A 25,798-nucleotide genomic window follows, 5' to 3' on the forward strand; every position below is an offset into this window, starting at 1 on the left:
TTTCCTTTCAAATAAAGTGAGAAGTCTGTCACATATGTTGGGTGTTTTTCTGTACTTTTCTGATTGAACAATCTAAATACCCATGCATGTGTCAGAGATGCATTTCCGTTTGATTAATCGATATGTGAACTGTTGTGCGTCCGTGTCATTCACTTTCTCTCATCTCTAAAGACCTGCAAACAAATGATATAGGAAGGCCCATCCATAATGATAGCCTTCTAAATTATATTTCCAATTTCAGATAAATACTGTTAGATGTAAACGAACTTAGTTTCCTCTGCCAAAAATGACTATAAGCTACAATAAAAGCTGTTGTTTTCATGAAATACTGTACCTTATTAAATGTATCTTATCCGGAGACCCTAGCTGCGCTTCGACCTGGAATATGCTTTATGCCTGCTTTATCGAGTGGGAATTTACGCCTTTAGTCCTTAATGGGTCCGTCCGGCAAATTTAGCAGGCATAGTAATTGCCACTCCAATAGCAAGCTGCTGATAGGTGTCGATTCAACATGACGTCAGGAGGCTCGTAATAAGGCTAGCTCGTGCGCTTTCAGAGGGAAGCATAGTGAAGCTTGGACTAAAGAGTGCATCATACTCGAAGAATAGAAGGATTATGACAGAATCGACAAGAAATGTAACAGATTTGATCATATTTGTGTTCACTTTCGGCTTTGGCAATAATTATTCGGCTGTGTGGCAGTTATGTATTCGTGCGTAATTGTAGTGATGCCTTGTTCAGATTCACTGAATCATTAGCCTACTATCGCACCTCTTGGCTCATCTTGATGGACAAGGGGAGGCCTTGCTGCTCTCAAGTTTGCATTCTTGCTTGTGAAATGTATCCTCTTTGTTAAGTTATTTGTTCGTTTTCGTTTTTATTGATACAATTTTTTTATATCCTATTTTTGTTCTGTGCATGCGAGAGGAATGCAAAAATACTTGAGCTCAAGGGATATGATGATGCTAACTCATTGTTGAGAGATTCGTTTGGATGAGATGCATCCTCTGGATTGTTGAAGGAGTGGAATAGAGCAGGGCATTCTCCAAATCAACAAAGCGACCAAGGAGACAGACACATCGCTTTGGTTTGGGACAAAAAAGAAAGACATTCACTTGGAATAGCTGGAATTATCCAAATATGGTTCACTGTGCCGGCTGTGAAAGACCTATTCTGGACAGGTTTCTACTCAATGTTCTGGACAGACCATGGCACATTAAGTGCGTACAGTGCTGTGACTGTAAATGCAATTTGACAGAAAAATGTTTTTCACGGGAAGGGAGACTGTACTGCAAAAACGACTTTTTTAGGTAAGCACACCTGGGCACATGGCTTTCAATATTGTGCGGAAGAGCTTTTGCTTCTACTGGGTATTCAATTAAGCAGAACTATGCAAATGAACAACAGATGATGTGAAATGCAAGTTTTATAATTACAAAATTATACTGCAAGATTGTTTTTTTGCAACAGGGGTATATGCCTAGTGTCAATCTTGTTTAATCTATTCTCATGAGCGACATAAATTGAACAAACCAGAGGCAGGATACCCAGATTATGAGTGGTGATCCACCAAAAGCTGATACATTATAAGCATATATCACCATGTTCTGTGACGGATTAAAGAAAAGCGTCCTTTGTTTACAAGGAAAGGCTGTCAGACAAGCCGCAGGGATGAGAATTATGCCAGGATTCTTGACGGAAGTGTATCCCGCGTTCAATCAGTCGGCGCACACCCGTTTGTATGCTGAGATTCCAGTGAAAATGTGATAAGTGGATTTGAATAATAAATCATCTTGAGAAAACCCACACTGCAATCACAGACCTCCAGTCCACACGCGTTTGTTAACTATTTAAATACACATCTATTTACATAAATATAGGCTTCATTGCAACATTGAACAGTTAACTGTGGCTTTGTTATTTTCGAGCATTAAATAGGATGTATTTCAATAATGGACAGTTTTTTTGAATGCATGTTTGACTTATCTCCAGTCGATAGCCTAATAATAAACGGCGTGGCCTTTCTTGAATTATAGTTTTAGGTAGAACTAATAATAGTTCTACAACACGTAGGCCTAGGCATAAATATAAGATAAATATATATTTATTTATAAACAATTTATTTAGCCTAAAAACGTAATATCTTATATTCATGGTTGTTAAATAACTTATCTGTATGAAATAGGCCCACGTAAAATTAATATAGTGGCCGGGAAGCTACTGCAGGCTCAACATCAGTGTAGCCTGTAATTTCCGGATTCAAAAGCAAACTTGAAAAGAAAAGGCATACGAAATTGATATATAGTTATATTCACTCATCAAAAATATAGTAAGCATCAAAATACTGAAAATAAAATAGTTTGCGTCATGAAAAACGCATATCCCTTCGTGTAAATCTATAATGTTGCCAGTAATGTTGTCATGTTATTGGTAATCTGATGTGAATATTTTCTGTGGCTATTTGCTGCTGCTTTGTTTAATCAATGATGGTATTTCTTTTTTTGCTTTCTTTCTTTTAGGAGATTTGGCACAAAGTGTGGAGGTTGCGCCCAGGGAATCTCGCCCAACGATTTGGTTCGAAGAGCAAAGAGCAAAGTGTTTCACCTGAACTGTTTCACGTGCATGATGTGTAACAAACAGCTATCCACTGGAGAGGAAATGTACATTCTAGATGAATTTAAGTTTGTTTGTAAAGAGGACTATCTAAGCAACAGCAACGGAAAGGACACAACCCTCCTCTCAGGTATGGAACATGACTTGAACCAAATCACAATTTTCAGCCGTAAAGCGTTTATATATGTATATATTCCATATAATTATATAGCCTCTTGTAAATCATTACTTTCGTCTTTTTGCTATTGCTTTATATTCCATTCATAAAAAATACATTTTTTGGGGGCGAAAATAATTTTGATAACAGTATCCTGATAGGCTTAATAACAGTAAAATTCTAAACAATGACGTTGATGACGATGAAACATCTCAAATCTAAAATATTATTATAATGATTATCATTTATTGTTCATTCATGTTACCATCACCAATAATAATATGACAAAAATTAGTTGGCTAATATGTCTAATGCATAATACTAATAATAGCAATATTAATAGGCCTAATAATAGCCTAATAATACCCTAATTATATGGTATTCTTGTCATTTATTTTTTGTATATTTGTTAATGAATAGGCTATAAAGACATACGAATACATTTAAAGTAATTTCATTTCGTGTTTCTTTCATCTCACAGTCAGGACTTGCAGTGACCCAAGTCTATCTCCAGATTCCCAAGACCCACAGGATGATGGTAAAGATTCGGAAATCGGGCATTTATCCGATAAAGAGGTGGGCAGCAATGAAAACGATGAGCAGAACGTAGGGGGGAAACGACGTGGGCCGCGAACCACTATCAAAGCCAAGCAACTGGAGGTCCTCAAAGCTGCTTTCACGGCCACGCCAAAACCCACAAGACACATTCGAGAACAGCTGGCCCAGGAGACAGGTCTCAACATGAGAGTGATCCAGGTAGGAGTCCATTTCCCTTTAGCCTGTATCGCATGAACAATCACAAAGATGCCTATTTTCAGTATTCTTATACGGGCCTGTGAGAAAGTATTTTCATTTCAATGGCACCTAGGTCAATAATGGAAGGTGGCAAGATATGCAGATTGCTTACCACGAAAGTGGTGCAGATGCACATATTGTCATGACTTCACAACGTTTTCCCCCCATTAACTCTAGGGTATCTATAGCCTATACAAATCAAAGCAAAGGTCTTTGTTTTCTCATTTGGAAATTAGCCTATTCATTAGCATTGGGCGATATGTTGGACTATTAGCTGGTCTTAAGTCCCTGGTATTCACGAAACATACGATAAACTGTGTTAAAGATCATTAAACAGTTGACAGTTGAGCCAAGGACCCATTTAGAGGTATAGGCCTATAGGCTAATCACGTCGTCATGGTTATTAAAAGGGCATCTCACAACATGTCATCAGACCTGGGACCTCGAGAAGCTGCACACATTTTTAATGCACAAAATAAATATTTGGCTGGCGTTGAAAACTCAATTTCAATCAGCTCTTTCCATGTAATTTGTGTTGTGCAGGTTTGGTTCCAAAACCGGCGGTCTAAAGAGCGGCGCATGAAGCAGCTGAGTGCACTGGGGGCGAGAAGGCACTCGTTCTTCCGCAGTCCAAGGAGAATGAGAACTCTGGTGGACCGACTCGAACCCGGGGAGCTGATTCCCAACGGTCATTTCTCATACTATGGAGGTAAGGTATTTTATATTCACCATGGTCCACCCAAATAACACATTTGTGTTTAAAGATCATCAGAAATGCATTTTGACTATGAGAGCCATGCACAGGCCTTTACCTTATTTAGATTCCTAATATCACTCATAATTCACAGGTGTTTTAATGTATTTTAAAAAACAATTGGGCAATAGGTCTATGCTTAATGTATGAATTACATTTAAACATTCTTGGGGTGAAAAAAATAAGGGAAAATAATTGGCAATAGTTGTCATTGTTTTAAGTCTAGTTACAATATTGTCATCCTCCAAATCACTATTATGGGAAATTAACCTTAACTACTGGAAATGTAATAGTTGTACTTTTTTTTGTAATTTAAATGGCATTCCTATAGTTGCATTTTACCAGTACAGTACATATTGTTATTGTTTTTATTTTCACCACACAAGCATTTCCCATAATAATTCTGGTGTATATGTTTGTAGATTATCAGAGTGAATACTATGGACCTGGAGGACATTTTGAGTACTACACCCAAGGCCCCCCATTGTTGCAGGCCCAGACTCCAGTGGACCTAGGCTTCTCCTCTGGCCCCGCTGGCACCCCTTTAGGGGGCATGGACCATCACCTAGCTGGGCACCACCCATGTGGCGAGGTGCAGTGCTTCACTGACATCATATCTCACCATCCAGCGGACTCGCCTAGCCCAGAACCCAACGGACCTGGGTCAATGCACAGCATCTCAAGTGAGATGTGTGGCGTCAGCACACCCTTCACCTCACTGTCCCTCAACGGCAGTGGATACAGCAACCAATTGTCACACCCCTCCTCAGAGATGAGCGAAGGCACTGTCTGGTAGCCCACAGGACATTATGAAGCCAAGGCTAACTATTGACTTAGGAGGCAAATTAAGTCCTGAGCGAGTATCCCCTTTTATTTATATTATTTACTTATTCATCAATTAATGTAATTATATATATGTATTTAATTTATTACTTGTCTCTAACTACCTTTACTGCTGTTTTGATGTTGCAGATTTATTTAAGAATACACACAGTAACAGTGCAGACTCCAATGCAGTCATATAATGGTGAATACTGTATTCACCATTCAGCAGAACTTTTGTTTTTAGAGGGTCTACCATATCAGATAAAAATTATTTTTGACCAAAAGCTTTTATGATGGCTTTGGTTATCGTGCTTATTTCTCGATTTGTTTTTGTTTCTCTGTATATTTATGTGTTTTGCCAAATCCTAGAGAGTTTGCCTTCAAAAGGAAAACTTAAAAAAGTTGTATTACCTTTTATTTAATATAAAAATATTTTAGAAGTCAACCTTCTAAAAATTAGTGGACAATGGTTTGAGGTGGACATACAGTAGAACAGTCAACTGTTTACGTATATATTTACAGTACTTCAGGGGTTTGAATATGAGCATTGTTTGAAACCTCTTGATTCAGATGCGAACATCTTTCAAGCAACAAACCAAACTTTTGTATTTATTCTATTTATATTATGGTCATGGTTCCTCACTGTGCTAGTTTGTATTATTGTGTTTACTTCGAAGAACATTTAAAAACACAAATAGACAGTTGCCAAATAAGGATAAAAGCACAATTCAATTGCTGCATCATCAATTGCTGAACATACTACAAGAAACAAAGTAGCACTTTTTAACAGAATGTGTTAAATTCTAGTTAATTATATAATGAGGTTGTCTATTGTGGAAAGACTTCATGCAGATCACTGAATTGAACAACCATAGTCCAAAAGGCTTTATTTTGTGTCTTTACATGAAAGTCCAAATGATTAAACATTGATGGTCAAATATGCTACCTGCAGCTGCTATATTCTTGAAATATCAACTCTCATATGATTATGTGACCTCTAGTGCATATTAGACCATTCACTGTATAATAAAACATGTACAAAAAAAATGGCAAGCTTTTTTAACGATAGGGGGGGGGGGCGTTTTTAGGTTGAAAATATGGACGCTGCTGTTCTTTCTTCACTCACTTCTAACACACCTTCTGCACACTTGATTGATTTCTAAAACAGTAGACCTAAAGTACAGTTTACCCAATTGCACCTAGGCCCTAGTGTTATGTTATTTTAATCCCTGACATTGGGGGTGTCTGATGTACAGGATCCACTCACTGACTAGACTACAGTACACAGAGGGCCACATCCACGTCTACAATGCTGCTCAACTCTCCATCACCAGATTAATTGACACCAGGCTGTCTGAGAAGGTACAAGCCTCTCCTATATGGGGATTAGAGTTGGGAAAGAGGAAAATATAGGCTATAAATTAAGAAAATGTGATATACCGGTAGGCCTACATATTTCTCAAATGCACACAAAAAAAAATGTTTTAACATGATAATGAGATCCTACATGTATGAATTGGCAGCAAACATTTGCGGTCAAATGTTTGCTGTCCTGAGTGGCGCAGTGGTCTAAGGCACTGCATCGCAGTGTTAACTGTGCCACTAGAGATCCTGGTTCGAATCCAGGCTCTGTCGCAGCCGGCCGCGACCGGGAGACTCATGGGCGGCACACAATTGGCTCAGCGTCGTCCAGGGTAGGGGAGGGAATGGCCGGCAGGGATGTAGCTCAGTTGATAGAGCATGGCGTTTGCAACGCCAGGGTTGTGGGTTTGATTCCCACGGGGGGCCAGTATAAAAAAAAAAGATGTATTCACTAACTGTAAGTCGCTCTGGATAAGAGCGTCTGCTAAATGACTTAAATGTAAACAACCCGGTGGCACTGTAATTATAGAAGTAGGCCTACAACATACAGAAAGTATATTATTTATTTACTATATATTATAGCCCACTTTACCTGCAGGTTTTACGGTGTATTATGCTGAACTACAATTAAGTCGGATAGTAGTCGTCCACCCAACATTATCTGGTTTAATTATTTTAATAATCCAAATTAAATAGGCTGAACAACAACCTCCGCTTGCTTGAAGTTAAACTGTAGCAGATCTATTTCGTACCTATTGTTATATTTCTATCTTTGAGTCGCCTCTTGATGACGTGGGTATAACATGTGTGAGTTGTGAGCGCATGAAGCGATGGCTGGCCACATATCACAACAGCTCGAGGATTTATTAAATCCTTTGCCCAAGTTCACGGATCCAGAGGATGATCAAGATGAAGGTATACACTGTTTGTAATGTTTTATAGGTACATTTTGCTTTCGATTTGAGGACAATGTTTCCGTTTTCATGTATCAACTCGTTACATACACGCCGGGTAGCATGCAAAGCTAACGTTAAGCTAGCCAGTTAGCTAACAGGTTAGTAGTACACTGAAAGCACGAAACACCTCCATAAACTGTTTTGATGCCCAAAAATGACCACCCTTTTAGCCAAAAGTTATCAACAGTACTGGCAACCAGCCACATAGACATGTGTTTGTTGTGAGGTTTTCAAACTGATCACAGTGTAGGATGGACAGCCACTGCACCAGTTCTAATAACAGTTGATTCTGCTACTGGTGCTGCTAGCTATATTGACCATTTAAATATTTTCACGAGATGTTGGATGTTACTAACTAGCTAGTATTCGTATCTTTCCAAACCTCTTATATGCATTGTCATTGCTAGCAAGTCGGCTCGATGCTGTATTCCCACTCTGCTGAAGATACAAATCAACATTTACATGACCTTATGGAGAGGGGCAATATCCTGTCAGTTATTCCACTTGATTTGTCTTTCTCTTGAAGAATTCTTCTGATTTATTTGTAACATTCTGACCCTGAACAGTAAGCTATTATTGCCAGCCACTTTGTTTATTGATCAGATATGAATATAAACTTGCAGTTTTCAATCATTCAAACTCACCGTTTTGATTCCTCCCAGAGACGAAAGCCAAGGTGGTAGAGGCGTTTGATGAGGGTGGTGGTGATGATGATGATGTGGTTGCCTTGAGTGGGCTCTGGAAGAAAGCTATAACTCTGCTGGAAGAGACAGACAAACGCTATCTGGGCAAGGCAACCTCCCGTAAAGACCTGCTAAAGGAGATCGCAGGTTCTGGTGAGTTGGAACATGAATGTGTCATTTATAATAATGTTAAACGTATATGTTGGATAATCAATGCAACTGACCACAGGGAAAAGGAAATAAGGAACCTGTCAAGAAAGTTGGATGAGAGCTGATAGTTTGGATTCAAGTACTTGAAATTTATAATTTTTTTATTTCTGTCGCTGGAATTGATCTGACAAGGTTGGATTGGTGAAACGATAAGGTAGTAACCTTGATTTTACTTATTCAATCAGATACATGATTACCCTTAGGACGGGAGGAAGGAAGGATGTATTTCAAAAGCAATTTCATCAATGCACTGCATTTGTTATTTGTGGAATTCTGCCCTCTTGTGGTTTTGCAAGGGGCACCTGTACATTAAAGGAACTGTCTATCGTTCAGTTCAAAAGAAACTACAAATAAATGTGCCTCTCATGCCACACTGGACTCTCTTATAATATTGTTAATGTCTCCTATAATTATTACCATAAGACACATTGCTGGTGAACAAGATACCATAGCTTTAATGGATGTATGTTCCTTATTTCCAATTTAATATATGCTCAGCTGTGTATCGTCATATCATGTGTAGACATTTAATTATAATAAGCATGTAACATAGAATAGCTTAGGCCTACATCTTCAAGTGGGCAGTTTTTTTTGGCTATTAAATGGAGAAATTGCATTGTTGTTAATCAAGCTAATCCCTTTTTATCCAAACATAATGCCTTGACTAAGGCAAAGATTTGCAAGTCAAACACGGGCCATGCAGCTAATCAATTTAAACTTAGAAGACAACTGATTACAGCATTAAGCTGTTGTGTACACGGCATCACTACTGCTATTCAGGTGCTGAGTGGAAGGCCATCTACAGCCTTAACTGCCTGCATTAGTTAGAATTGCTTCATTGGATTGCTGTATGGTTATTAATGAACATCCATTTGTTTTTTTCAAATGTAATATTGAATCCTGGTCTTATCATTCAATTGCAATGTGGGTTTTTAGGAGAGGATGATGACGAGGACAATGATGATGAAAAGGAGGAGGAGGAAGCAGAATATGATAATGTTGATGATGCTGATCTGGAGGATGGAGATGAAGATGATGATGAAGAGATTGAGAGTGACACCGCTAAGATGAAAAGCTTGGTGTCTAAGTGGAAGGAGACTGACATCACACTTCCCTCAGAAACAGGCTTACATAAGCTAACAGAGGGGATGGATCACCTTGGAGAGAGCGAAGAGGAGGAGGAGGAGGATGATGATGAAGAAAGTGGTGATGAGGATGGCGAGGAAGATGAGGATGAAGAGAGTGTGGAGGAAGAGATGGAGGATGAAGCTGACGATGTGGGAGCTGTGATGACATTCTCTAAAGAGAAAGTGGATGAAGAGGTGGAGAAAGGGAAAGCTGTGAAAGATCAACTTGGTATGTATTTTGATAGACCTGCTATGTGTAGTATATGTTCTTCACTATTATGAACCTACTTAAGCACATATTATCACCTCTTTTTCTCAGTAGACAACCTTGTCATTATTTTTATTGAATCTCCACAGCTCTTTGGGACCAGCTACTTGAGGGTCGAATTAAAATGCAGAAAGCTCTTCTGACAGCCAATAAGCTGCCACAACCACATACCTTCCCAGAGTTCAAGAAGAGGGGTGGAGCAGAGTTTGCTGGAGCGTTGAAGAAGAGTGAGTGCTTTGTTTCTGGTTATATTTTAAACAGTACATTTTATTTTACAGCTACCAAGAATATGAAATTAATTTAACTTTGTTGATCCCCAGGGGGAAATTGGGAAAAAATGGAAATGTCAAAGAATTACACAAAAACACACATTACAAAGTTTACAACCCAGTAAATTATGTGGTCATAATACTGAATGTTTTGTCTAGACATGTTATCTCCCAGACACAGATTTAGAAAATGTGTATTGCTTGCCTGCATATGCAATGATCATTAGTGCGTAAAATAAGTTACTTTAAACGCATTGGCATTTGAAACATGAATTTTTAATCTTGGTGGACAAGGCTGGCGCTAGTGTTATGGTTTAGTATTTGGTGGGTAGAAAATAATTCAAACTATGTGACTAGAATCTGAAGTAGGCTTGGCTGGTGGTAAAAACATCACTACAGGAAGATTGTCATAACCAAATAATATTTTCTGTCTTTTCTTATAAGAATATCTTCATCCTTGTGGTTTCCACAGTGGAATCATATGTGAAACGTTAGTTTGACTTTCTCTCATTATTGTTTAAACCTGACCGATTTGTCCTGATTCTTCTAATACTATTTTTCTCAAGGCGTGGTGGTAGTCCACCTCCCTCATGAAAATCACTCACACTTTTATAATCAATGCCCACAGTAATAGGATTCCTCTGGCTATGGGCAATTAATACAGTTTTTCCCTTTTTTTCTCCCTGCGCTGATCTCAAAGCTACGAGACACTTGCTTCTCCTCATTTGCATATTTATTGCATTGGACTCAAATCTGGCGAGTGATTGATGTGGAGCCTGCCTCCTGAATTTTTAGCTGCCCATTATTATGAAAGGGAGGGAGGGGGCTCCGGCGTGCCAGTGTACTTTTGATTAAAGTTGAAGAGGATGGAATCATAAGTGTTCCCCACCTCCTTTCTTTTTCTACGCCCTGTGATTTGGAGGGCAAAGTCTCAAGAATTTGTGGCATGTTTTAATGGATGTTGACAAGATGTGGACTAACAAAAGCCGAGGCGGATCTGCTCCAAAAGATTTGAATCAGTCATGCTTGGGGGGAATACTTGCTGTAGAAGTGAAGTTATGAGGCATATTTTCTATTGTTATGCGGCATAACGTTGTTTTATTATTTTCCCTGTTCCATCCAGCTAATATTGAGGAATTGACTTGCACATTTATGCCACTTACACTCATACTCCCCCTAATTCATACAAAATGTGTAATCATATTTACTACTAATCGTCATTTCAGAGTTTGACAAAGACCAATGTTAAGTTTACTTTAGACAACACCATATTCATAGCATGTTTCCCTCAATCTTTACCCTCTTGGTTCCCATATCTCTCTGTTAGTATATTACATCCTGACAGCATGTTCTCTCTATGATGTTCTGTAAGGTCACAAAGCCCTGAAGGCTCTCCAGAGGTCTCTACTGGAGCTACAGGACCAGCTGCTCCATCAGAACCCAGACACCAGGCCCATCTCCCTGGGCAACACCTGGGGCGCACACAGGTCAGCACTGCCTCTCGTCCACACCCACAGACAACACATGTAGTGCTCTGCTACATGGACCACTCTCCTGATTAACAAGAATGGGATGCAATATTTTTCTTAAATGCCCTGCAATTCAACCTACCTTTAAAGGCCCAGTGCAGTCAAAATTCTGTTTTCCTGTGTTTTGTATCATATTGTACAACAACTGATGAAACTAACACTGTAAAAGTGTGAATACATTTGCTGTGTTATTTCCTGTTAGGGCTTGCATGGTGACATCACCAGGCGGTATAAGTTGATATAGACCAGTAACAAAGAGAGTTCAAAACTTCTCTGCCATTAACAGCTAGTTTTCAGATTACAGTGGGGGGGAAAAGTATTTAGTCAGCCACCAATTGTGCAAGTTCTCCCACTTAAAAAGATGAGAGGCCTGTAATTTTCATCATAGGTACACGTCAGCTATGACAGACAAAATTAGATTTTTTTTCTCCAGAGAATCACATTGTAGGATTTTTAATGAATTTATTTGCAAATTATGGTGGAAAATAAGTATTTGGTCAATAACAAAAGTTTCTCAATACTTTGTTATATACCCTTTGTTGGCAATGACACAGGTCAAATGTTTTCTGTAAGTCTTCACAAGGTTTTCACACACACTTGCTGGTATTTTGTCCCATTCCTCCATGCAGATCTCCTCTAGAGCAGTGATGTTTTGGGGCTGTCGCTGGGCAACACGGACTTTCAACTCCCTCCAAAGATTTTCTATGGGGTTGAGATCTGGAGACTGGCTAGGCCACTCCAGGACCTTGAAATGCTTCTTACGAAGCCACTCCTTTGTTGCCCAGACGGTGTGTTTGGGATCATTGTCATGCTGAAAGACCCAGCCACGTTTCATCTTCAATGCCCTTGCTGATGGAAGGAGGTTTTCACTCAAAATCTCACGATACATGGCCCCATTCATTCTTTCCTTTACACGGATCAGTCGTCCTGGTCCCTTTGCAGAAAAACAGCCCCAAAGCATGATGTTTCCACCCCCATGCTTCACAGTAGGTATGGTGTTCTTTGGATACAACTCAGCATTCTTTGTCCTCCAAACACGACGAGTTGAGTTTTTACCAAAAAGTTCTATTTTGGTTTCATCTGACCATATGACATTCTCCCAAACCTCTTCTGGATCATCCAAATGCACTCTAGCAAACTTCAGACGGGCCTGGACATGTACTGGCTTAAGCAGGGGGACACGTCTGGCACTGCAGGATTTGAGTCCCTGGCGGCGTAGTGTGTTACTGATGGTAGGCTTTGTTACTTTGGTCCCAGCTCTCTGCAGGTCATTCACTAGGTCCCCCCGTGTGGTTCTGGGATTTTTGCTCACCGTTCTTGTGATCATTTTGACCCCACGGGGTGAGATCTTGCGTGGAGCCCCAGATCGAGGGAGATTATCAGTGGTCTTGTATGTCTTCCATTTCCTAATAATTGCTCCCACAGTTGATTTCTTCAAACCAAGCTGCTTACCTATTGCAGATTCAGTCTTCCCAGCCTGGTGCAGGTCTACAATTTTGTTTCTGGTGTCCTTTGACAGCTCTTTGGTCTTGGCCATAGTGGAGTTTGGATTGTGACTGTTTGAGGTTGTGGACAGGTGTCTTTTATACTGATAACAAGTTCAAACAGGTGCCATTAATACAGGTAACGAGTGGAGGACAGAGGAGCCTCTTAAAGAAGAAGTTACAGGTCTGTGAGAGCCAGAAATCTTGCTTGTTTGTAGGTGACCAAATACTTATTTTCCACCATAATTTGCAAATATATTCATTAAAAATCCTACAATGTGATTTTCTGGATATTTTTTTCTCAAATTGTCTGTCATAGTTGACGTGTACCTATGATGAAAATTACAGGCCTCTCTCATCTTTTTAAGTGGGAGAACTTGCACAATTGGTGGCTGACTAAATACTTTTTCCCCCACTGTACATTTCCCTCCCCCTCCCCACTAAGAACACTCCCAGACAGTCCTAGTAAAATTCTTGCTAAAAAGCTATTTTTGTTTCTCTTTGACCATTTGAATTTAAAACTATTATAGTAAGGTTCTTGTTAATTGTTTCCTATAAATGTATGATATTGAGATAAAAATGGCTGTATTGGGCCTTTAAAATAGTGTTGAGTACTATTTTGTTCTTTATCCATAATATAGTGAGGAGGATGAGGAGATTCACAGTGACGAGGAAGATGAAATTAAGGAAGCAGTGGAACCGGCTGTGGAGACAGGTCCTCCCAAACGGAAGCTGGAGATGGCTGAGTACCCAGACTTCATGGCCAAGCGCTTCGCTGCCTTCCAGCCGTACCGCGATGCCACGCTGCAGAAATGGCACGACAAGACCCAGCTGACCATGGGGAAGAGCAGCAAGGTCAGGAGGACTTGCATACATCACCAACCCCCACCACCCCCCAGCTCTCATCATCTAACCAGTCTGCACTGCAGTGTGTGTGTTCTCCATCAGCAAGTACTGTGCATAATGCCACCATCTGTCCCTAAAGCACACCTCTGCTGCCCTTCAATCACATTTAATAGCGCTCATAAACCATGGGCTAACATGCCAATTATACTGTAAACTATCTTTATTGTTCCAGGGTTGAGGTACTTTTTTCACTGGACATACTGCATTAGGAATAATCTTATGGTACTGATGCTGTAACTGAGTTAAGGTATTGTTTCTGACTGTTTATCTCTTCTCTCAGGGTTTTGGGGCGTTTGACAGAAACATCCTGACCCAGGTGGAACAGGTGCTGATGGACAAGGAGAGGCTGCTGAGACGCACCCAGACCAGACGCTCAGAGTACAGAGTCCTTGGCAAGCTAGAGGCCACGGCCCCCCTACCTGAGACCACCACTGCAGAGGGAGAGGTGAGACTGGAGGGTTATGTAGGATAGGTAACATGTTGCGAAAGCAGCCTGAGAGTGTTTGTAGTGACGTGTCCTCCTTTTGACTGTAAGCAGAGCTCGACATTGACGCTTGTCCGCGGCAAGTAAAATCACAATATCAAACAATTACTCTGATCAGAATTGGATCATTGTCCTCTGGATGTGATGTATTGCTGTTATCCCAATTTCTGCACAGTGCATCGAGTAGGATTGTATTGCACTGACAGCGACCTTTCAATCATCCCTGGTTGTGAGCTTTTCAGATCAAAGCATGTAGCCACGTGTGCTCATTTGTTGATATTCCTTGCTAATTAGTGAGTTATTTCCACAGTTATAGCAACTTCTTGGTCAGCAAACAGGGTTTGTACAGTCCCATGCTCTCAATAGATTTACCCTGAAACCGGAATATTCTAGAATATGTTTATACATAAACATGCCTTAGTTACCTTGCTTTGAAGTAGCCTACTTTAGCCATTTGATTCCTGATTCATTGTCAATCTATTTTTTATAAAGGTTGTACTTGTAAGCTAATGTTGAAATATTTTATAGGCTATGAAGGGTGGCCAACCATCCTCCAGGAGAGCCTTAAATGGGCAGTGTTGTATTTTGAGACAGGCTTGAATATACAAAGAAGCCAATAGGCAGAGGGTAGCTTACATTTTTGTTTGATTCTCTGTATGGTAATAGGCCTAATAATTGTATTTTGCAAAGTGGTTCCTTGCATTATACAACACAGTTTTCAGTTACCTTTTTGGCCCATTTTTTATATATATTTCCACGCTATGAGATTGGAATAATATTGTGACAATGTAAAAAGTATGATGATGCCCTTTTAGTGTAAGAGCTGTTTGAAAAGACCACCAGAAATGTCAGCCTGTTTTGGTGGAATGGAGTTTTGGCCTGCCTGGTGACATCACCAGGTGGTAAAATGAGTTAATAGATCAATAATAAAGAGCGTTCCAAACCTCTCTGCCAAAAGCAGCTAGTTTTCCCTTCACCACTCAGACCATTCCCAGAAAGTCCTAGCAAAATTCTTGCTTGAAAAATTGCTATTTGCTTAGAAGCGAAAAACTCACCAGAAGCGGGCGGGTAGAGCAAGCAGAGCGAGGCAGGTGGAAAGGACATTGACAGGCAGAGCAGAGACTGTATGCTAGCAGGATAGTCCATATCGCCAATCATGTTTGCTGATAGCGATGTGTTTCCATAAGTGGATGAATTGGTCTAATTTAGCATGTATGCTAAAGCCTCAACCCTTAGCTACCTCTTCCAATTCAAATGAGTAATAATAAAACAAATGGAATAATGACAACATACAAAAGAAAAGTGTGTGACTGCAGCGCCAGCTATAAAATGCAAAAATAGAGACACGTTCTAATTGAGCGAGATGTCAAAGCGGACAACCCGCCCGGCTTCGGTAAGGTCATTATAATTCAAAACAATGCATTCTAAAATAAATCACACACACACCTCACACGCTTGCCTTTCGTGAGTTTAGGCCATAAGGTACTTCATTGTTACGCAGAAATTATTTGATATTGAGATTAAAACGGCTGCATTGGACCTTTAGGAGTGTATCTTTAGTTGGTGGGAGCTGTCACCATAAAACCCCCTCTTCAGTCAGATTCCTTCTAGTTTGTTAAGCATTAATCTGTTACAACATTAACTGAGTGAGATGCATTAAGCTCTGTATCTTAACTTAATCTAGTCAGAAACTGCAGCATCTGAACTGTATTAACCTGAAATGTAGGCGATGTTACGGCCCAAAATGATTCCAACCTTTTTGCTCCCGAGTGGCGCAGCGGTCTAAGGCACTGCATCTCAGTGCTTGAGACGTCACTACAGACCCCCTGGTTCGATTCCAGGCTGTATCACAACCGGCCGTGATTGGGAGTCCCATAGGGCGGCGCACAATTGGCCCAGCGTCGTCTGGGTTTGGCCGGTGTAGGCCGTCATTGTAAATAAGAATTTGTTCTTAACTGACTTGCCTAGTTAAATAAAGGTTAAAAAAAAAAAAGGTTGGTAAATAAATACATTATGGGAGATAGAGGAGAGTGGGGTTGTTTCAGCAGTTTTAGATTAGGGTCCCGCGCGGCTCAGCCATCCCTCTTCCTCCTCCAGAGGTGCCACTTTATCTGGAGAGCAGCCTGTTTATCTGGGGTGTTACATCTGGAGTTTATGGCTTTACCTCCTGCATCGCTACATGACGGAGAGCTTTCCCTCGTTCTCACCCCTCGCTTCCCCCCTCTCCCCTCCTCTTCCTCTCTCTCTTCTCTCTCAGGGGACAGAGCAGCTGCTGAAAGCTAACACACATCTGAAAGACCTGGACGAGGAAATCTTTGATGATGATGATTTCTATCACCAGGTAAATATCAACCTATCTGCATGAAACAATCATCACACAAGGACTGAACCATTCCTAAAAATATATATTGTTTGATACCACACTTCCATTTTCTTACAAAATTGGACACATAATAATGGACAAAAGACAGGCAGCATATCAGCAATAAGGGATGCTGTGATCTTGGGAATGGTGCCTCAACCTCTACACATGGTGATGTGAGTCTAGGTCTGGCTTAACACAATAATCCTGGATCTACATTGTGTCGCGTGAAGTACCAGGACTGCCCTTGTTATTATAGTTGGTCCTTTAGAGGACACCGTCCTGTCATCCCAGTCTGAGGGCTCCGGAAGTGCAGCTCAGAGCCGTTCCCTGTGGGACTAAGCCCTCTATGCTCCAGTAATACTCCAGTAATACATGCGTTTTAATGTGGCTAACCTCTCACAGCAGGCCAGAGCTGGACTGATGTTTGCATTCACCGAAACCTTTTTAGTCAGCAACTCTGTGCATGCCATAAATCACTGTTGTGTGTTTGTGATGCTGACTCCTATACTACTATCTTCACACTGCTCAGTACAGCTGAGGCGTAGTCATTAACCATGTCTGTGAACAGAGCAATCACTCCCACACTGGATTAAAGTAATTATGTAGCACCAATGGAGCTTTAACAGTTACATTCACTAAGGAACTGCAAGATATGCACATTCCTAACCTACGTCCTAACCAAGGATGAGGAAAGCTATGGGGAGGGGGTGATTCATTTCTTCCCACTGTAGTGTGCATGTTGTGTTGCTGGTGCCCATTCTCACTATCTTTCCCTGTCTCAGAGCCTGGAAACTGGCCATACAGAGAGAGAGCCCCATAGAGGGAGAGCCAGAGGGGTTAATTGGGGACATTAATGAAGATTCTCTCTCTCCTGATAGGGGTCAGGGAGAGGGCTGCATGGTGGCCGATTAAAACAAAATGGTCCGGTCAGTCAAGACAAGACGTTATTATCTCTGGGGGGAACACAAAGGAACAGGGCTGAGTAATGAAACTACTGCCTGTAATGTGGGGCTGTGTGGGGTTATGTGTAGTCGGTGTCAATTGTGTGAATGGAGTGTGAATGAGAACTGTCCTCATTAAGATGTTGTACTGTGAGGTCCAGTGCTGATGATGCTCTGGGGTCCTGGGACGGTGTTACTCCTCTAACCGAGGCTGATGGCCAGCGGTGGTTCATTCTGGCAGAGCCTGGGTGGCCTGGGCCTATGTTCTGTGGTTGGCTGCTGGGTTGACGCTGATGAAGAGGTCCAGGTTAAGTGAATGGATTTGCTGCTAGGGCAGAGAGGAGGGGGGGAGAGAGAGCTCTGTACTTTGGTGATTGAGCAGGGGTGATAAAGACGTCTTCTCACACAGACACACACACACACAGAGGAAACACCTGAAACAAAATGGTGTTTCGAAACACCAAACTAAGTCTCCCCTTTTGCTCTCTATCCCTCCTCTCACCTTACTCTGTTCAAAACAGCTTCTGCGGGAGCTTATTGAACGCAAGACAAGTGCTGCAGACCCCAACGACCAGGTGGCTATGGGCAGGTGAGTGATGTGTGTGTGCATGCGTCTGTGTGTGTGGTGCTAGGATCTGGGGTTACCCCTCTAGGCTTTGTCTGATAGGGGCCCTCACATCCTCTCCTCTCCTACTCTTCCAGACAATGGCTAGCCATTCAGAAGCTCCGCAGTAAGATAAAAAAGAAAGTGGACACCAAGGCCAGCAAGGGCCGCAAAGTCAGGTGAGTGGAGGGAACAGCGAAGGTATAATGTGAGGAAATATTGATTCACTAGAATATTTCCTTTTCTCCACATTTAAAACTCTCAGAATAATTTAGTGCCCTTGTTTCCTGGTACGTCTTGTTCCATTTATGTCAGTTAGCAGTATTAGGTGTATTAGGTCTGTTTTTAACATCCACTGCAGAACAATCTGTGTTTCTCTGTCCATGGAGGCCCCAATGACAGCATTTATTCCCCATGGTTCATTTATGAAAAAACTAATAGATTTCACTTCCTCTAATGCTGGTTTATATGCTGGTTTATCTATAGTCCTTTCAGTTATTTAAATTATATTTTTATAGAAAATGTACCCGTCTGTTAATGTAAATTACATTTCCATGTGGTCTGATTAAATATTTGAGGACTCAAATTGATAATTTGTATTTATATATATATACAGTATAAAACTATTTTCCAGTGGAAAAAGTGCAATTACGCTATTTGTTTTCTTCAGGTATTCCAAGTGGAAAGGCCAACCTTTTATTTGGCGCCTTTTGTGCCCATTGTATTTCTCTCTGTTTATCTTATACACGCAGGCACACTGAACTAACACATGGACTCAAACACTCACACTCATAATGGACAAACCACAGTTACACACATGTACATTACATTAACATTTTAGTCATTTAGCAGACATTCTTATCCAGAGTGACTTACAACATAATAGAACGTGTGTGTATTCCCTATTTCTGATGATGTTTGTTTTTGTGTGTGTGTTTTTGTGTGTGCGCTTGCATATGTGTCTGTCTAGGTTCCACATCCACAGTAAGTTGGTGAACTTCATGGCCCCCATCGACCACAGCTCCATGAATGACGACGCACGGTGAGTTGATTATTATTGGTGCATTACAGGAGTAAAGGCAGCACACTTCACTGACATGCCAATATTGACCTGTTCTTCAACCTATCACCACCTCCTCCTCTATCTTGGGGCTGTAAGTCACAGAGCTCAGTGTTCCGCTGTCCTGTCCTCCTGTCACAGCCATACATCTGACACACTCACTACAGCCTCACTCACAAACCTGAAATGACTGTCCTCATTACGGCTACCCTCCCATAAATCCCTGTGTGCTGCTTCACTCACTTGCTCTCCTGCACTCACAAGACTTTTAGTCTGTGATGCCATCTTCTGTAGTTGGTCAGTGTTGATGTGATTTCAAAATTAGATTAACAGGTTCTTCAGTTGTAATGTATAGACTGCTGATTGTCCTATTATATGTGAGTTTACAAAGGCCATAGAAGGAGTGTTGTAGTTTTCCATATGCTAGTGAGACCATACTGATTCCCAGCACACACTGGAGACAGAGAGGACAGTAGCTGGCTAGTCCTCTGACTGTCCTCCTTATCTGTCCTCGTCCAGTACATACTGTAGGTAGGGTAGTGCAGGCTGAGGTTGTGTTTACTGTGAGATGACAGGTTTTCTAAACACGGTAATAACTGCTCAATGGCCTGACCTTCCCCAGCCCTGCCGTGTGTACAGCCCACCTCATTTCCATAGCAATCAATGGCCTACAGTAATAATGGTGATGTATGGCCGTTGCATCAGGCTGGCCGCTGACCTTTCCCAGAGAGCCACACTGGGTGACCTTTGGGAATGAATGCCCCGGCACAGCGCTCCTCACCCTCTATATCACCCTCCCTCCTGGCCCTCTTATCTCTCTCCCCCACCGCCATATCTCAACGCTGCGCTGGCTTCATGGACGCAGCCCGCAATGCTCCACTAGCTCCATGAATGTTAATGGGAGGGGGGAGGGGGCTGTCACAGACAGGACCCACATACAATGCAGGATCTAAACGTAGTTTGTTTATTAACAAAGGTACGTGGTGGAGATTATGAGTGTGCTCTTTCTTTTATACTGTCTTGTTCTTACCCTGCACTCCACTAAAGGATGTGCGTTTGATCACACTTGACACCCACATGCAAGTATCATACATACTTTACATTTTGTGGTCCTCTGTAGCTCAATTGGTAGAGCATGGCGCTTGTAACGCCAGGGTAGTGGGTTCGATCCCCGGGACCACACATATGTAAAAATGTATGCACACATGACTGTAAGTCGCTTTGGATAAAAGCGTCAGTTAAATGGCATATTATTATTATTTATTATTACATGCACATTGCACACCTGTGCACATTTAATTCCTCTAGAAGGTATTTAGACATTCATCATGGCACATTTCTGCATGTGACATATATGATATGCAATTTGAGGCAGGCTGCACCTCCAACATCCACTTCAGCTCCCCTGTTCCTCGTCTCTTGTCTTCTCTCAATCGCACACACAGAGACACAGTCAGTCAGTCCTATTTTATGCTGGGTTCTGAGCCTCTCCTCTCCTCTCCTCCTCCCCTGTCTTCCCGGCGCTCCTCAGTATTCCCCAGCCAATGTTTACCGAGCTCAGGCGGAATGAGAATTTATGCATTATGTGGTGATGATCAGTGTATTGTAATCCTTGACCCTGGTGGCGCATTTCAAATTAGGATTGGGGATTAAGGCCCTGTGGCTGTCTGACAGACAGGCTGGCTCCCTGCTCCCTGAGAGCAACACAACACATTACACAGATACAGTGACTGGGACCCTGCACTGACTGGTTATGCCGTAGTGGATACACAGATTTGTAATAGATTATAATCTGTATATGCTATTGTAGGAGTGGTTAATTCTCTACCCTGGCCAACAGAATGTATAGGTTGTTTGATACCACTGCAGTAAATAGCAGTGCAGTGTGGGAGAAATGGTTGTCCTGTTCATGTTCTGCAGTGATGTTTCAGGGACTACCTCTAGGCTACCTATAGTTGGTCGCGTCCTTTGCCTTTTCCCATGGAAGTGGACCCACAGCAGTCCTGGCATGACTGGCTGCATTCAGATCAGACCAGCACAGGTCAACTGGCTGCACCAGACCAGCACAGGTCAACTGGCTCCCTTGATTCTCTAATAGTCTCAACACAATTAACGGAGACATGTCACTTCTGGTGACATTACATACTGCCATCTAGTGTCTATTCCATATGCAGAGAGACGCACACAGGCTTCACATGCTGTGCATTTGCATGTATATGCTGAACATTATGTTTTATGGATGTAGAAAAAAATAATTGTGATCTATGTGCAGACAGTCGTACACAAACAAAACCAGCCCTGTCTCAAAATTAGACTATCGGTCTATCTTTCTGAGTAGAGACACTTTGTCTGGAACATTTGACTGATTGAAATGACTGAGCTGGTCAGGGAAGGAGGAGGCAGCCCAGCCAAGCGAGATGGAGATTGAGCGCAGCTGGGACCTTTCCCTGATTCCCTCCCGCCCTGCCTGGCTGTGTGTTGGTCTGCTTTTTGTCATGGACAGGCAAGACAGTGACAGACACTTGTGTTCAGGCCATAATCATATGGCCCTGGCCTCCGTAAAGACCCTGCTCTGTCTCTCCTCTCATCTGGCCTATTGCATATACCCAGTAATTGGAATCCTGCAACTGGGTCACTGGCATTGTCTCTCAAGTGCTGTCAAGTCATTGAGACGCATGAATGTGGAATTATTCCTGCTCCCGATGCATGATTGAGACCTCTCCTTCTTTTCTGTCTCATCCCTCTGTCACCCACTGATTACCTATTCTGTCACATTGAAATGTTACGCCTGTGGCGAAAGCCAGGTTTGATCATAATTTTGCCATGATGCTTGTTCTTGAAAAAAGTTATGTTTAACATTTGTTTTTCTCCTTGATGGTGTAGGACTGAGTTGTATCGCTCACTATTCGGGAAGAACTCGTTCGCTTAAGGTGCAGTGCGGGAGTGACATGCTCTGAGCTAGCAGGAGAGATGGACAGCACAGCACAGCAGAACAGAAGGCAGAACCCAGGACATAAACGCATACCTCTTCCTGTGGTCTGGCCCTGCTCCTCTAAAGACTTATGAACAGCACCAGTCTAGATGTTAGTTCAGAATGGACCTGACTGGTTTGGCTTGAAGAGACTATTTTCTTCATTAGGTTTAAAGATGTGATTTTGAGACTGTCAGAAAAAAACACAATTTTGGCAACTTGTTTCTATTAGCCCCTTTGTATGTCTGTCACTTTCTGTGAATAAATACAAAGGTGATTTGTCTGCTAACCAATGGAGGGAAATTAACCCACCCCAGAGTTGGTTGGTGATTAAATGTATTTTATTATAGTGGAGTTTGTGTTGTTTTTAAATGTATTATGGAAGAAAAAAAACACTTACAACCTAACAAGCAGCCATGCCAAACCTAACAAAGCAATTCCTCGTAACTTTCTCCAAACAATCCCGTTCTCTCCGCTCCAGTAGAAGAATAGGAGGAAGGGCCTGATGCTGCAGTTTGTCAGTGATTAGTGCTGGAATTAGCCAGCCTAGCGTGCCTCTACAAATGAGCAAAGCCCTCTGGGAGACCGGAGAGAGGCCAGGCAAGGCGCATTTCCAATTATACCACCAAATGACTCATTTTCTTATTGGGCCTCCCATAATTGTGATGGGTATTGGGTGTATGCAACTCAATTTGTCTTACATATTTGTTGGTAGGATGGTAATAGAGTTGACGGAGCCAAGGGGACGATATGAAAGTGAGACAGGAAAAAAGCTAAAGGGATGAGATGGATTCCTCACTATTTGTTCGATTCGTCTCATCCCTCTTAAGACGATTGAAGTTTAAAAGCCTTAAAAAAAAAAAAAATGGCACTGATCATCTGTGGGTTGAGGCATGAGAAGAGAACATCATTTCAGAGTAATCAGAATGCCTCTCCCCAAGTATTATACTTCTCACTGCATTTGGCAGAATTACTGAAGTATGATGGTGGTGTGATAATCTATCATGGATTATCTATTTCTTCAGTGGCTAGGCCACCATCACTTTGCCATGAATATATTTTTTATGTGGATTGTAATACACTGAACAAAAATATACAGTCAACACAACATGTAAAGTGTTGGTCAAATGTTTCATGAGCTGAAATAAAAGATTCTAGAAATGTTCCATACGCACAAAAAGCTTATTTCTGTCAAATTTTCTGAACAAATTCGTTTACATCCCTGTTAGTGAGCATTTCTCCTTTGCCAAGATAATCCATCCACCTGACAGGCGCTGTCATATCAAGAAGCTGATTAAACAGCATGATCATTACACAGGTGCACCTTGTGCTGAGGACAATAAAAGGCCACACTAAAATGTGCAGTTTTGTCACAAAACACAATGCCACAGATGTCTCAAGTTTTGAGGGAGCGTGCAATTGGCATGCTGACTGCAGGAATGTCCATCAAAGCTGTTGCCAGAGAATTTTATGTTCATTTCTCTATCATAAGCCGCCTCCAACATCATTTTAGAGAAGCTGGCAGTACGTCCAACCAGTCTCACAAAACTGCAGACCACGTGTGTGGTGTGGGCGAGCGGTTTGCTGATGTCAACGTTGTGAACAAAGTGCTCCATGGTGGCGGTGGGGTATGGGCAGGCATAAGCTAAGGACAATGAACACAATTGCATTTTATCGATGGCAATTTAAATGCACAGAGATACCATTACGAGATCCTGAGGCCCATTGTTGTGCCATTCATCCGCCGCCATCACCTCATGCTGGTTGCATCACTGCCTGGTATGGCAACTGCTCAGCCACCGTCCGCAAGGCACTACAGAGGGTAGTGCGTACGGCCCAGTACATCACTGGGGCCAAGCTTCCTGCCATCCAGGACCTCTATACCAGGCGGTGTCAGAGGAAGGCCCTAAAAATTGTCAAAGACTCCAGCCACCCTAGTCATAGACTGTTCTCTCTGCTACCGCACGGCAAGCGGTACCGGAGCGCCAAGTCTAGGTCCAAAAGGCTTCTTAACAGCTTCTACCCCCAAGCCATAAGACTCCTGAACAACTAATCAAATGGCTACCCGGACTATTTGCATTGCCCCCCCCCCCCTTTACGCTGCTTCTACTCTCTGTTTATTATCTATGTATAGTCACTTTAACTCTACCTACATGTACATATTACCTCAATTACCTCGACTAACCGGTACCCCCTGTATATAGCCTCTCTACTGTTATTTTTACTGTTATTTTACTGCTTTTATTTTTTATGCATCCATTGTTTACTTAACACTGCATTGTTGGTTAAGGGCTTGTAAGTAAGCATTTCACTGTAAGGTCAACACCTGTTGTATTCGCCGATTGTGACAAATAAAATTTGATTTGATTTGATGTGTCAGCATGATAAGGCACTGCCCCATGTCACAAGGATCTGTACACAATTCCTGGAAGATGAAAATGTCCCAGTTCTTCCTTGCTTCCTCCCAGTTCTTCCATGGCCTGGATACTCACTGGCCTCCCGAATGGCACAGTGGTCTAAGGCACTGCATCGCAGTGCTAGCTGTGCCACTAGAGACCCTGGTTCGAATCCAGGCTCTGTCGTAGCCGGCCGCGACCAGGAGACCCATGGGGCGGTGCATAATTGGCCCTGCGTCGTCCAGGGTAGGGGAGGGAATGGCCGGCAGGGATGTAGCTCAGTTGGTAGAGCATGGCGTGGGTTCATTTCCCACGGGGGGCCAGTATGAAAAATTAAATAATGTATGCACTCACTAACTGTAAGTCGCTCTGGATAAGAGCGTCTGCTAAATGACTAAAATGTAAATGTAATGTCACACGTTGAGCATGTTTGGGATGCTCTGGATTGACGTGCATGACAGCATGTTCCAGTTCCCACCAATATCCAGCAGCTTCACACATCCTTTGAAGAGGAGTGGGACAACATTCCACAGGCCACAATCAACAGCCTGATCAACTCTATGCGAAGGAGATGTATTGCGCTGCATGAGGCAAATGGTGGTTACTCCAGATACTGACTGGTTTGCAATCCACGCCCCTACCTTTTTTTAAGGTATCTGTGACCAACAGATGCATATCTGTATTCCCAGTAATGTGAAATCCATAGATTAGGACCTAATTTATTTATTTCAATTGACTGATTTCCTTATATGAACTGTTACTCAGTAAAATCTTAGAAATTGTTGTATGTTGAGTTTATATTTTTGTTCACTATGAATTGACATATTTGTAGGGGGTAGATGTATTTTTTGTTAGGGATTTATTTACATTTTGTATCAATGGTTTTATATGTTGAAGGCAAGCAATAGGTAGAATAAATGTTTTTGGTTACCTCAGTGCCCGTGTGGTCTTGCGGTTACTGCCACTGACCCCAGCACACAACTCAAAGGTTAACAGTTAAGGAATTTCCGAGTCCTTAAGGTTAGTGCTATGGTTTGGG

At 41.9% G+C, this 25,798-nt stretch overlaps 2 protein-coding genes across 4 annotated transcripts; both read left to right on the top strand.

The window, feature by feature from the left end:
• The first annotated feature begins 578 nt into the window (after positions 1–578).
• On the top strand, positions 579–6,171 carry LOC121573762 (LIM/homeobox protein Lhx1-like). 2 transcript variants are annotated; one of them, XM_041885990.2, is made up of 5 exons: positions 579–1,310; positions 2,520–2,743; positions 3,252–3,526; positions 4,109–4,274; positions 4,742–6,171. In XM_041885990.2, exons 1-5 carry the CDS (start codon positions 1,141–1,143, stop codon positions 5,113–5,115), a joined length of 1,209 nt encoding a protein of 402 aa, XP_041741924.1. In that variant the 5' UTR covers positions 579–1,140; the 3' UTR covers positions 5,116–6,171. The 2 variants fall into 2 exon arrangements, with proteins under 2 accessions (XP_041741924.1, XP_041741925.1); XM_041885991.2 differs by having other exon boundaries at positions 3,285–3,526.
• Positions 6,172–7,319: 1,148 nt separating this feature from the next.
• aatf (apoptosis antagonizing transcription factor) lies at positions 7,320–22,712 on the top strand. 2 transcript variants are annotated; one of them, XM_041885988.1, is made up of 12 exons: positions 7,320–7,421; positions 8,125–8,298; positions 9,292–9,711; positions 9,840–9,977; positions 11,392–11,506; positions 13,674–13,962; positions 14,219–14,383; positions 16,680–16,763; positions 18,250–18,317; positions 18,431–18,511; positions 19,303–19,374; positions 22,276–22,712. In XM_041885988.1, the coding sequence occupies exons 1-12, from the start codon at positions 7,337–7,339 to the stop codon at positions 22,319–22,321; spliced, it is 1,737 nt and encodes a 578-aa protein (XP_041741922.1). In that variant the 5' UTR covers positions 7,320–7,336; the 3' UTR covers positions 22,322–22,712. The 2 variants fall into 2 exon arrangements, with proteins under 2 accessions (XP_041741922.1, XP_041741923.1); XM_041885989.1 differs by having other exon boundaries at positions 13,674–13,887.
• The last annotated feature ends 3,086 nt before the right edge of the window (positions 22,713–25,798 follow it).

This window comes from Coregonus clupeaformis, chromosome 9 (assembly GCF_020615455.1).
Source record: "Coregonus clupeaformis isolate EN_2021a chromosome 9, ASM2061545v1, whole genome shotgun sequence".
NCBI lineage: Eukaryota > Metazoa > Chordata > Actinopteri > Salmoniformes > Salmonidae > Coregonus > Coregonus clupeaformis.